Below are 13,725 nucleotides of genomic sequence, written 5' to 3'. Positions count from 1 at the left end.
GGGTAGGGACTTAGTGGCCTCTCAGGTGGCTACTTAGCAAGACCTTGTTCAACATTTAAATGACAAGGAAAAATATTATTGTGGCATGTGTTTTCCTTACCTTTTGTGTTCTTGAGGTCTGAGAACGTACCATAAATCTGTTACCTCTGCAATTATGAAAACTCATCTGTATGAAGACACAAATTTCTTTTGGAGGTAATGTTTCCAATCACAGTTCAGCAACATATTTCAGCCACACTTGTGATGGAATGTGACATTTCAGCTACGTGATGACATGGAGGAGGAAGCCATGCCTATACAATTTACAGGATATGTTCTGAGGAAATTCACATCTCTGGATACAGCAAAGCACAGGATAAGTGAATATGAAAAGTATTCACAGAAGATTCGCCAGGTCCTTCAGTGATGCCTCCAGAGAATGAATACAACTCAGGGATAACATAAATATAACTTTCTTTATTTCACATGGTGGAAAATTGCTGATAATCACATACTGTGAGCTTTGTCACTAGATTTCCTAGAGAGATGCATTTGATATTTTATAAGAGGATTTTTCCTACAAAGATGAAAGCACAAAGGTATTAAGATTTTTCTAACCATCTGTGTTTGTGAGGCAAGGATGGAAAAAGAATGTTTCTCTTGTATGTGTTAGACAATATAAACAGTTCTAAAGTAAGTCATGGGTCTATGTTTTAAATAATAATTTTCTCAGTGCAGCAATCACCTCCTTGTTCCTAAGGCTGTAAATCATCGGATTGAACATAGGAGTTAAGATGGTATAGAAAAGGGAGAGCAATCTATCAGTTCCAGCAGAATGAGTGGACTTTGGCCTGAAATAGGTAATGCTAGCAGATCCATAAAATAAAACAACAACCAGTAGGTGAGAAGAGCAGGTGGAAAAGGCTTTACCCCTTCCTTGGGCTGTTGGCAACTTCAGAATGGTGTAAATGATTCTACTGTAAGAAGCAAGGATCAATGAAAAAGGAACTACAGCAAATAACATTGCTACTACATAGACAGACAACTCATGAATGGATGTGTCTCCACAGGCTAACTTGATCAAGGGGGGTATGTCACAGAAGAAATGGCCAATTTCATTTGAACTACAGAAATGCAGAGAAAATATTTGATATGTTTGTCCAATTTGGATTGGAATTCCACCAAGCCAGGAGCCAGCTGCCAGCAGTATGCACTTCTTTGGCTTCATGATTAGTATATAGTGTAGAGGACTGCAGATGGCCACGTAGCGGTCATAGGACATCACAGCCAGGAGGAAACACTCAGTAGCTCCCAGAATCAAGAAGAAGCATAATTGAGTGGCACAGGACCTCAGAGAAATAGTTCGATCCTGTGTCCAAATGTTGACCAGAATCCTAGGCAATGTCACTGACACGTAACAGATTTCCAGACAAGAAAAATTTGAAAGAAAAAAATACATTGGTTTCTGTAGGGCAGGGTCTAGCCTGGTTAATCCAATTATGAGACTGTTTCCAACTAGGATAATTATGTAAATGATGGAAAATACTCCAGCTAGGAACCCTTGGAGGTTTGAAAGGTCAGAGAATCCCAGCAGGACAAATTCTTTAATCATGGAAACATTGCCTTCTGTGTTTATTTCTCCATCTCTCATCTGTGGAATGTTTTAAACAGAAGCATAAGCCAGTCTACTAGTCTCTCAATTTTTAAAAAAATACTTATGGTTCATTGATGGCACAAAAGTTTGTACTACATAAAAACAACTATATGACTTTAATTATTCTAAAGGTAGAATTAATATCTTTATTCATTAATAAAATTCCATTTGGGAGGGCTTGGGGAGGGAAATGGGGACGAAAACATGAGAAGGATATCAATAAGCAAGAAGTAATGCATCTACTACCTGACAAATGTAACTGTAAACCCTCCACACATTATCCCGACAATTAAAAATATAGATATGTTAAAATATACTATTTAATCAATTCATGATATTTAAGAGGCACTATAAATTAAAAAGTGAGCCCTTCTGTTCACTATCTGGAATCTTATGTGGCACTGGAGAAACATGTTTTATTTGATATAATAGAGTCATGGTTCCAAGAATTTCTCTTCTCCTTTCAGTCTTTTAGCATTTAAAATTGCTACATATGAACAGGTATGCAAATATTGTTTCATTAAATTTAGTGAGGGAATTGGTAACTTGAATTTCTGAGACACTGAAATAGTGAAATCAAAATTTCAAATGTGTAATGTGTGACGAGAAAATCAAATGTCCCCACATTAAGTTAAAAGCTTTGTTTTTCCAATCTTATTTTAAGTGTTTTTGTTTTGTTTTGTTTGTTTTTTAAATTTATTTATTTTTTATTGTAATTAGTAAAAGGGTTACATGATATTTGCCAGATAGAAGGTGCATTAATTCACATACATTGATACCCTTTCACATGTCTTGGTACCCATTTCCCTCCCCCCCACACCCCCCACCCGTCTTGGTTTTCCCCCCTTCCCTATCAAATTTCAAATAACCAAATACAAATAAATTCAATATATCAGATAACAAAGTGAGATACTGTAACAATATGAGATAACCAAGGGACAGCAAAGGAGATGAGAGACAACATAGTACATTAAGGACAACAATCGTTCGTTATATGGCTTTTGTTTCAATATCCTGGAGGTCCTTTCAATTAGCTTCATACTATATGGCCTTATGTATCAAGATTTTATATTATTATCCTTATGTAGTTGTACAAAGGGGTTTCAATTTGTCAGTTTATGAGTAAAATACATCTTGGTCAATGAAAAAAAATAAAAAATGAAAGTCTATATGGAAACCATCATTTTCATCTATCTAGAATTTGACATATTTTAATATTGATGAGGTATAGCACTTTATATTTTTCTATTAATATTGCACCCCTAATCTCATAAATCTGAATCTATTTTTTCCAGGTCTTGGGGCTTCAACTCAGAGATTATGCGATGTCCTGGAGCAATTTTGTTGAAAGATAGTGCTTTAACACTTGAGACATATCTCCATCTCCAGGATTTTGGGTGATTAATTGGACAGTAAGAATCTCTTGAACTTTCCTGTACAGATTGGCCTTAAATGTCCATCCTCAGACCGCAACATCCTGATTAACTAGATTTGTAGGTGTGAGCCACTGGTATCTGGCTGAACCCATTTCTCAAACTGACATGGTTTTTCTCTCAAAAATCAAATCTCTGTTCTATAAATCCTAGCACAAATTTTATTATATAAGAACTACTCTATGATCCATCAATTGCATTCTTCTGTGCATTTACCCAAAATGTTACAAACCAGAAATAAGTAATGTCACCAGCACAACCATGCTTATTGAAGATTTCTTCACCATAGCCAAAGTATGAAATCAGCCCAGCTGAATGAATGAATCAAATATACACAATGGAATTTTTCACGTCTATTAGAAGGAATTACATTGTACCATTCTAGAGAAATTTACAGACCTGAAAAAAAATATTTAGTGAAGGAAATAAGGCCACAGAGAGACAAAAAAAATTGCATGTTTCCCTTATATGTGATTTTGATTATTTTCAAATCTGGAATCAACCCAGAAAGTTTATTCAGATTTTACAATACAAAGAAAATATCTATGATGATCTCAGAAAGCAATTGTAAATGGAATCTGTATATTTAAATTGCATGCTGTTACCAGAAAGAAGCATAAAGCATAAATCATTCCTGTCAAGGTCCTAAATCACTTATTTCTCCTGCCTGTTTTTACTGATTTCATTTATTCTTCTCAGTCACTTCTAGTGTATGTTTTTTAGTGTGTGTTAATATAGTAGGTTTAATCTCAGATTTTTATGTCACTTTCTTATACCTAGAAATAGACTACAGGTTTCTTATACTATACATCTTATGTCCCTGGCAAGCGATACCAATATTTGGTTCCGATGTACTTTGATAAACTGTTAACAAATAAAATCTTGAGTTTCATAGGAAAATTCTAAACTGTATGAATGGTTCAAAATCAAAATGCAGATGTCAGGCTAGGTTCAGGTTAATAATGTTTCACCTGACTGGCTGTACATGCTCTTAAGTAGGTCATTGGGAATGAGAAATGGTAGGAAGGACATGTAGATTCATTTAATCTTGCAGCAGTTGCCTTCTTCCCATCAGTTTTAGTTTGGGCTAGAGCCTGCCTCTATCAGGCAGCAATTAGTGTCAAATCCCAAATGAAAGTATTCAGTAGGAAAAAGAGACCCAGATATAATCACATACTGAAAGTAGTGAATCTGGGCAGTGATTAAATTATGACTTTATAAGCAAAATGACACAAATGGGGAGAAGCAACACTGAACAGAAACCATATTTATCTTAAAGATTCTTCTGTGAATGAAAAGCTAAATATAATTTTATTTGCTCATCCGCAGTATTCTAGAAAGGCCTTTTTCTGCTTAAGTATTTAAGGTCTTCCATAATTTTGAGAATTTACTGGTTAATATTCCTTTTAGATACAGTACAAAACTAGTATTATTGTGTCATATCAGAATATAATGGATATTGGTACCACCTGGGTTCTCTGGAAGCCAGGAGCACTCGATTCTTATAGGTGAAGGATTACTACAATCTAGTTAGAAGAAGGGCTATTTTGTGATTATTTCATTAGTGAGTTTAGGAAATAAGGTACTATTATTTCAAACAAGTGCATCTCAAAATAAGGCCTTTTGGCATACTTATAACCCAAATGGTAAATTATTCAGAAATGTTTACCCTGGTTTTAACATGATATATTGCACATCTGTAAAAGCTTGTCTGAAATTGTATGTGTCAGTTTAAAGGAACAACAACGAAAATGAAAAGAATAAATAAATACATGTAAAAAGTCATATTGTAAAAGAGTTTAGAAGATGTCCACAAATTGTAGCTAATAATAACATTTGCAAGTCAAGATTATAAAATTATAAAATTATAAAAAATCCTATTCAGGATTTTAATGCGGCTTCATTCACATATTCATTTCAATATAATTTAAACTGCAGACTAATATAGGAACTGTGATCAAAAGTAAGCATAAAATGCCTAGATAAAATGTAGTCATGAACCAGGAGTTTGGCCTAGTGTTAAGAGTGCTTGCATGAAGACCCCAGTTTGATTCCTCGGTACCACATACATAGAAAAAAGCTGGAAGTGGTGCCGAGGCTCAAGTGGTAGAGCTCTAGCCTTGAGAAAGTCCAAGGACAGTGCTCAGGCCCTGAGCTCAAGCCCAGGACTGGCCAAAAAAGGAAGTCACATATTAGAAACATTCATTCACCAATTTCTTCATAAATTACATAAAATTGTGCTTAATAATTTTTACTCAACAGACCATGTATAACATGTAAATACATTGTGACCATAGTTAGATAATAAATGAAACTTAAACGAACTAAATTTTAAATTTAAGTGTGTATCATGAAAATATTGAAATCTTTAAGGCTGTTCTTCACTATGTATATTCTTCCTGAATTTATGCAAATTAAATTTAGAATAGTGAAAAATCTACATGAATCAGGGCTTAAAATTAAACTTGCGCAGGGCATGGTGGCTCACTCCTGTAATCCTAGCTACTCAGATGGCTGAGATCTGAGTATCAAGGCTCAAAGCCAGCCCAGGCACAAAAGGACCTGACTCTTATCTCCAATTAACTTCTAGAAAATGGGAAGTGGGGCTTGGCTCAAGGGTAGGGCTGTAGCCTTGAGCTGAAGAGCTCAGGGGCAGCACCCAGGCTGAGTTCATATCCCATGACCCACAAAAAAAAATTACACTTGCATGCTGACCTGTTGAACTGAAATACCTTTGTACAATGACATACACGTCACTTTTAAAAAGTAAAGAATTAAAGGAAGAGAAGTGCAACAACTATTTTACAATCTTATGTTTCTACATAGTATTTCTACATACATGGATACTTGTGGAAATAATTTGTATTAGACAAAAGCACTCAGATCTTATTTGGGTTGAATTTCAAGGTATTACTGACCTTTACTGTGTGCATAAGAATTGAGAGAGAAGCAAGGAAGACTGTGGATGGTTATGTATTTAGAAAGAGCAGGTGCAAATCAGATACATAACAACATTCTCTTCTCAGAACTAATATTGTCCTTTAAATACTAACAGTGTCCTTCCCCAAGGACCATCGGCTTTCGCATGTAACTTTCTTTCACTGATGACAGGCGTCATATGCTTTCTTTGTAAAATTCTCCAACTCTCTTTCTTTTTGTAATTATTAATAAGGGATCTCAAAAATGACACATTATGATAGGGCTGGGAGTTTGGCTTAGTGGTAGAGTGCTTGCCTATTATACACGAAGACCCAGGTCGATTCCTCGGTACTACATATGTAGGAAAAAAATGCCAGAAGTGGTGCTGACACTCAAGTGGTAGATCTCTAGCCTTGAGAAAGTCTGAGGACAGTGCTCAGGCCTTGAGCTCAAGACTAGGACTGGCAAAATAAAAATGAATTGTGCAAGACTTTAAAGCAGAAATAATTTTATTTTTCTGTCAATGAATGTTGAGCTGTCAGAGTTGTAGGAATGTTCTGTGAGCTTGAGCCTTTCTTCTCCAAGGGGAGATTGGCCTGCAGGCCTCACCATTCCAACAGTGTATGATAGGCAGAACAAAACAAAGGAGTCTCACCTTTGTAGGTATGGGAACTATTCCTGCAACACAGAACTTCTCTGCATATAAAAATATACTCACAAGAGCTTACTAAGCTGGAACAAAAACTAGAAAAGTAGTTTGTGGCTCAACTGCCCTGTGACCAACTAAGTCTATTTTTGTTATTAATGACAGGTAATGGTGAAATTCTACAATCCCAAGCATTGACTATATCATGCATGCAACTCTATCATGCATGCAATCAATAACCAGAGCAGTTTAGTGGTGCTCTTTCTTTCTGTAATAATTTTAAATCTTAGACATATAGGCATTCACATTCTAGAAATATATCCACTCATTAAAAGCTCTTGATAATCTATATATTTATACATTGATTTATTTATGCCATGTTTGATAGATCTTATTTCATCATAGATTAAAATTTTTAAATATTTGTGTAACACTGCTTTATTTGGGGTGAAATATGAAATCCAATGACCCTTAATGATATATGGTAACTTTTATGAGACTCTTGAATACCTGTCTTTTTGAGATTTCAGCAACTTGATTTCTTTCATGCATTCATTTTTTTTCTTTCATTAATTTAAATTAATTAATTAACTTATTTTTTTTTTGATCATGGAGCTTGAACTCAGGGCCTTGATATTGTCCTTAGCTTTTTTGCCCAAGGCTAGTGCTTTAACACTTTGAGCCACAGTTCCACTGGCAGCTTTCTGGCGGTTAACTGGAGATGAGTCTCATATTTGCTTACCATATTTCCCCTCTCTTGCTGTTAAGTGTTGAAAATCTTAAAAATATTCTACACATAGTACTTTTTAGATAAGTGTTTTTGGTGGCGTTTCAACAGTATGTATGTTCCTCTCTTTTAAATATTAGAAAATTACTTCATTCATATAACTTATGAATTTTACAAAGGGATTTCATTTCCATTTATGCATATACTATACCTTACATAGGCACACACATTTGGTACAAGTGTGGTAGCAGGCTTTTGTAAACATAGCTACTGTATGAGGGAAGAAAGGACAAGAAAAATCACAAGTACCCAAACAGCATAAAACTATATAAAGACAGTACTATAAAATAAATTTTTGAGTAGGTAGAGGTTACCCAGTAAGTTCAATGCCTGTGTTCCAACATAGGCCCTCTACTATGGAAGAACACCAGATGGATCAAGGAATAACAACACATGAATACATACAATGGAATTTTACTCATCTATCAGAAAAAAATATTAAGTCATTTGCAGGCTGATATATAGACTTAGAAAAGATTACATTTAAATAAAGTAAGTCAGGCTTAGAGAGATGTTGCATGATCCTCTCATCTGTGGAAGTTACATATAAATATAAATATAAAAATATAGGTAGGGTTATATGCATATTAATACAAATTGACCAAAGGCTAGAATACACAGGAGACAATTCCAAAGTTGAAATGTTTTATTGGTAGAAGAGGAAAAGAAGAGAGGAGCAGACAGAGGAAAGTTAGGCAAATACAGTCATTTTAATGTACATATGTGAAAATGGAGCCATGCAGCTTGAGAGCGTGGATAGGTTTGAGAGAGCTGGAGGGTATTGATGGACGGGATGACACTAACCATAATGAAGTGTATCCATACAATAAAACATTAAAAGTAAATAGGTAGATAAATACACAGACACATAGAAAGTTAGATATATAGACAGAGATATACATAGAGAATTAGCTGTATTTTCGATAAGACATGCTCCAGCATGTAACATTTTCAATTTTAGTTATCAATTTACACAGATCAAGTTCCACACTTTAAAATTTTATACAGGAGAAAATATTTTTCTCAGGTGTACATTAGTGAAGAGAGATGGGCTTATCTTCTAAACATGGAGATAATAAACTTTAGGCTAAAATTAAGATGCCACAAAATGACCTTATAAGCAGAAAGCAATTTCATTCTCAAAGTCAGACTCACTGGAAGTGGTGTGAAATACTATATTGAGCAAGAGACATTTAGATACTTATAAAATCACTAATGGGCCTAGATATTTTGCTTTGAGAAAAACTTCTACTTTTATTGACTTTTAAATCAATACATCAGTTTTATACTAACAGATGTTTCCCAACTCTACTAGAATTTAAAATGTTTCTCAAGTAAATTTGACCAAAAAATGTTAAGAACACGATGGTGTTATGTTTTAAAGAATAATTTTCTCAGGGCTGCAATCACCTCCTTATTCCTAAGGCTGTATATCAGTGGATTGAACATGGGGGTTACCACGGTGTAGAAAAGAGAGAACAATTTGTCAGTTCCTGCAGAATGCTTAGACTTGGGTCTAAAGTACATAATGCTAGCAGATCCAAAAAACAAAACCACAACCAGCAGGTGAGAAGAACATGTGGAGAAGGCCTTAGTACGTCCTCTAGCAGTTGGCAGCCTCAGAATAGTGGAAACAATGTTGCTGTAAGAAACAATGATTAATATGAAAGGGATGGCACCAACAAAAATAACAACTATATAGACAGACAGCTCATGCATGGAAGTATCCCCACAGGCAAGCTTGATAATGGGAGGTAAGTCACAAAAAAAGTGGTCAATTTCATTAGCACTACAGAAATTCAGGGAAAATATTTGATATGTTTGTCCTATCTGAATGGGTACTCCAGTGAGCCAGGCTCCAGCTGCCAGTTGAATGCATTTGTTTGGGTTCATGATGACAGGATAGTGGAGAGGCTGGCAGATGGCCACGTAGCGGTCATAGGACATCACGACCAGGAGGAGACTTTCTGTGGTTCCCAGCATAAGAAAAAAACACATCTGGGTGGCACAATCCCTCAGAGATATATTTCTATTCTGTGTCCAAATATGGATCAGAATTCTGGGGAGTGTAACTGACACATAACATATTTCCAGTGTTGAAAAATGTGCCAGGAAAAAGTACATGGGTTTCTTGAGTTCAGGGTTGGATGTGGTGATTGTGATGATGAGGCTATTTCCAAATAAGATAATTAGATAAACAATGGAGAACACTGCAGATAACAATCCTTGGAGATCTGGAAGCTCAGAGAATCCCAGCAGGAGAAATTGCTTCACTGTGGAGACATTGTCTTCTACAGTTACCTCTTCAAGTTTCATCTGTGGAAATGATTGCAGAAGTGCAAATCATTTCACTCTCCTCGATAATGGTTTTCCTACACAAACACTAAAGGACTGCATACATTCTTCATCATTATTAATATCCCTATCAAATGTCTGGATTTTCTCCCATTCTGTTTGTTAAAATTATTATTTAATTAGGGTGATATATGTATACGTACATTTATATTTAATATTACCATTCATTGAGTACCCAGAGTCTCTAAATCTGATTTAATGTTCATTCAATAAACTCAATTATTCCTTTTTTTCCTACTTCCTATTGCTCAATTCTACTTTCTACTGTCAGTTTAAAACCCTTTTATGTGATCAAGAAAACACTTTATGTGGCTTTAAAAATTTTTAAGAAATATATATTTCCGGGCTGGGAGTTTGGCCTAGTGGTAGAGTGCCTGCCTAGCATGCACAAAGACCCAGGTTCGATTCCTCGGTACCACATACATAGAAAAAGGCTGGAAGTGGTGCTGTGGCTCAAGTGGCAGAGTACTAGCCTTGAGAAAACCCAAGGATAGTGCTCAGGCCCTGATCTCAAGCCAGGACAAGCAAAAAAATGAAATATATATTTCTTAAAATAGTGTTAATATTTTAGCTCAAATTTCCCATGGCTTTTCCAAAGTTAGGTTCATTTATGGGTTCTGCATCAATAAGTAATTTTATTGTTAAATAATTTTATACCACAAATGTTATAGAATGTTATTCAAATATTATTTAAATTTATTTATTTATTTATTTATTCATTTATTTATTTATTGCCAGTCCTGGGCTTGAGCTCAGGGCCTGAGCACTGTCCTTGGACTTTCTCAAGGCTAGAGTTCTACCACTTGAGCCTCAGCACCTGGCTTTTTTCTATGTATGTGGTACCGAGGAATCGAACCTGGGTCTTCATGCATGCTAGACAAGCACTTTAACCACTAGGCCAAATTCCCAGCCCAATTATTTAAATTTATATATACAATTCATGTATGAGGTCTATGTTATTATTTAGAGTGTATGGTAGAAGTAATTGATAAATATAATAATTTCTTTCTAGGAAAAGTCAGAAAGCACTTCTCACTTGCTCACATTGTACTACATTTTCATTACACAATAAGAACTTGAAAAAAATCTATTTCCTTGAATTTCTCATTACTTGTTGCATTCTCTGCTATCATTTAGTTTATTTATTATTTGTATTTATGTGTCAATACATGAGTGTATTGTAGTATGATTGTTTATTTTTACTACTTTTTTCATTTTCTCCCAACTTTAAGAACAAATTTTTCTATAGTTTGATCATCTGATGTGCAAAATATAGCATATAATTTCTCAGAATATCATTCACTAACAACCAATTACTGTCTAATAAATCAAGTGGTTTCCTTCCACATCATAGTCCTCAAGGCGTAAGCAATGGTTTCCAGCCTCAGTGAGGGCACTGAAGTTGTTTTGTTTAGTTTTAGACCAAGTCTTACCTGTGTGTCTGTGTATACATCCATTATGCAAAAAGTCAGAAGCATGAGCATTTAGGTGTTAAGACTGTTTGCTTTGCTCTTGACATGCCTTTGAGTGAGTTTGTACACATCCACATAAGTTGTTAGTAATTTGAAACCCAAGCATGAAGGGCACACTATAAAGAGGAGACATATTTTGTCATATTGCTAAGTTGTAAGTCTGGACAGAAAGAGAGACAGAAAAAAAATGGAAACAATGGATAGGTAGTAAAAGTGAACAGAAAATATAGGCATCTCATGGTTTTTCTGTGATCAAGAAAAGGAAAGTTAAATAATACAAATCAAATTCCATCCATATTTCACATGAAACAATGATCTCATATATTTGTTTTTCCATGATTTTATATTTCTCCATTACAATTTGATTTTAGATTTAAACAAATGCTGTGGAATGGGCACATCTAGGAGAGCATCGAATGAAGGTGGGGAGACTGGAGGAAAGAAGAGATTGGACACTGTTGGTTAATGTGTATTGAGTTTTAGTTAGTTAGAAAAAGAAGATCTGCTCTGTCTTTGCACAGTTACCATTACTATAGGAGAAGATACTTTACTTTTCCAAAAATAAAATTAATTTCTATATATTCACCAAGTTAGTGGTAAACATTGGTGTGTGACTTTACTTTGAGTATTTCACAATGCATCTATGAATCAAATCATCATAAGGTACTACTTACAGATGCACTATTTTTAAAGGCCATAAAAGTACAAAAGAAAGATGAAATAGAAAATCAAATTTGCCCCAACTGATAGATCTAACTATAACATACTATGATTTCATGTAAAGAAACCGCATCAATGACTTCTCATGCTGCTATCCTTGAACACAAAATAAAAATTTCATTCAGTCATTCAACCCAGAGACTAAGGAGCAAAAGTCCAATGAAAAAGTATCCCCTGGATACTAGTAGGATATAATCCATACCCATTTCAAGATCAGTCATTCACTACCTGCAATCAAACAAGGTTCTTAAGAGATACTAACCCCAGTTTTACAAACACAAACACACTCACACATGTCTGTAATATGTATATGTACAATATGTACATACACAGCATAAATATATTCTTAGCACATAATAATCCCTTAATAAATTCCAACATTTAAATAATGATGGAAATCATTATTAATGCCCAGTTTCATTATATTAAAAAATTTGCATTTTTATCTCCTATGACCTTATAGTATATCTGAAATAGTTAAGCCATTCTTTGATTCAGTATGTTGTAATTTAAGATGTAAAATTATTTTAAAATTTTCTGTAGTGAGATATTATTTGATGATACCAGTAATAGAGATACTCACCAATTTGGATGAAGTTTGCATATATGTTTATCTGTATTAGCTGCATGAAACACTGGGAGACAAAGGACAATGTAGAAAGTTTGAATACTAAGTAGTTTGTTTGAAAGAGAATGTGCTTCACCATCAAATATATTCTCTTGTCAGAACTAATAATGGTTTTTTTAAAAAATTATTATGCTCTACCCTGGGGATCACTACCTTTCCATGTAATCTTCTAATTGAACTAAAGCATTCTGCCTGACATTCAAGAAGTCAGCTTCAATAGCCACAAAAATTGTAGGGCCATAAAATTTATTTTGAATTTCCACATTCGATTTCTTTCCATGTTTATTAAGAAATAAGACCCTTAGAAATATAGGGTCTTTATAATTATTTATTATAAAATGTATTTCAAAAGATACAAATAAGGAATACTTTAACGGAAGTCAAAAGAGCCAGTCAAAGTCAGGATGCTGCTTACTCATGCCCAAACATATTGCTTACTCTGGTGGATGAGATTCAGAGGATCACAGCTCAATACCAATTCAAGAAAAACAAATAACTGTATGAGTTTCCATCTCCAAATTAACTTGCAAAATTACACTGGAAAATTGGAGTGGTAGAGTAGCATCTGTGAGTGAGAATAATGTGTTGACCAGTACAGAACCACAAAGTCAGTCCAGCATCAAACATTCCAACCAAGATATTGAACAATACTAGCAAGTAGCTTTTGTGTCCCAGGATACCTCCTCTAAGATATTAAGTTATGCAAGGACAGGGAGATATAAGAAGGCCAGTCTGCATCTGCTCTCTCTTTGATAAGGTGGAATGCTATGAACCTTCCTAATTGCTATAGACAAATAAGATCATATCTGGAAAAAAAGGCAGTCCTAAAATTCACATCCTCATATTTTAAAAATTATCCAGTTTTGCCCATCTTGGTCACCCTTCTCACTCCTTTGTGAGAACATGTGAGCTAGCAGCAATATATTTGTTCCTACTGCTCCAAAAACTAAAAAAATAAAATATCAATTTCTAAGATAAATAACCTGGCAGATTAATCTTGTGAGACTCTTCTGTTGTGGAGACACCCTAAAGTCGTTTTCTTATGGGTTCTGAAGGATTACAGAATTTGCTTAGAATCCACGACATAAAGAGTAGCCTTCCTTGCCCACCATCTGGTGATAAGGAGAGCTGT

General features: G+C 34.8%; 2 protein-coding genes across 2 annotated transcripts; both read right to left on the bottom strand.

Moving 5' to 3' along the window:
* Window positions 1-685: 685 nt before the first annotated feature.
* Window positions 686-1,630, bottom strand: LOC150052764 (olfactory receptor 10AG1-like). The gene has a single exon (XM_090348835.1). The coding sequence runs from the start codon at window positions 1,628-1,630 to the stop codon at window positions 686-688; it is 945 nt and encodes a 314-aa protein (XP_090204961.1).
* Window positions 1,631-8,789: 7,159 nt separating this feature from the next.
* On the bottom strand, window positions 8,790-9,734 carry LOC150052763 (olfactory receptor 10AG1-like). Its single transcript, XM_090348834.1, has one exon. It carries the CDS (start codon window positions 9,732-9,734, stop codon window positions 8,790-8,792), a length of 945 nt encoding a protein of 314 aa, XP_090204960.1.
* Between the last annotated feature and the right edge of the window lie 3,991 nt (window positions 9,735-13,725).

This window comes from Megascapheus bottae, chromosome 16 (genome assembly GCF_031878675.1).
Source record: "Megascapheus bottae isolate mThoBot1 chromosome 16, mThoBot2.hap1, whole genome shotgun sequence".
Classification (NCBI taxonomy): Eukaryota; Metazoa; Chordata; class Mammalia; order Rodentia; family Geomyidae; genus Megascapheus; species Megascapheus bottae.
The sequence above is the reverse complement of the archived record's forward strand: the minus strand, read 5'-3'. Positions and strand labels throughout refer to the sequence as shown.

Bases quoted from the DNA above. Each gene is read 5' to 3' on its own strand.
- LOC150052764 (XM_090348835.1), bottom strand. From the start codon at position 1,630: ATGAGAGATGGAGAAATAAACACAGAAGGCAATGTTTCCATGATTAAA.
- LOC150052763 (XM_090348834.1), bottom strand. From the start codon at position 9,734: ATGAAACTTGAAGAGGTAACTGTAGAAGACAATGTCTCCACAGTGAAG.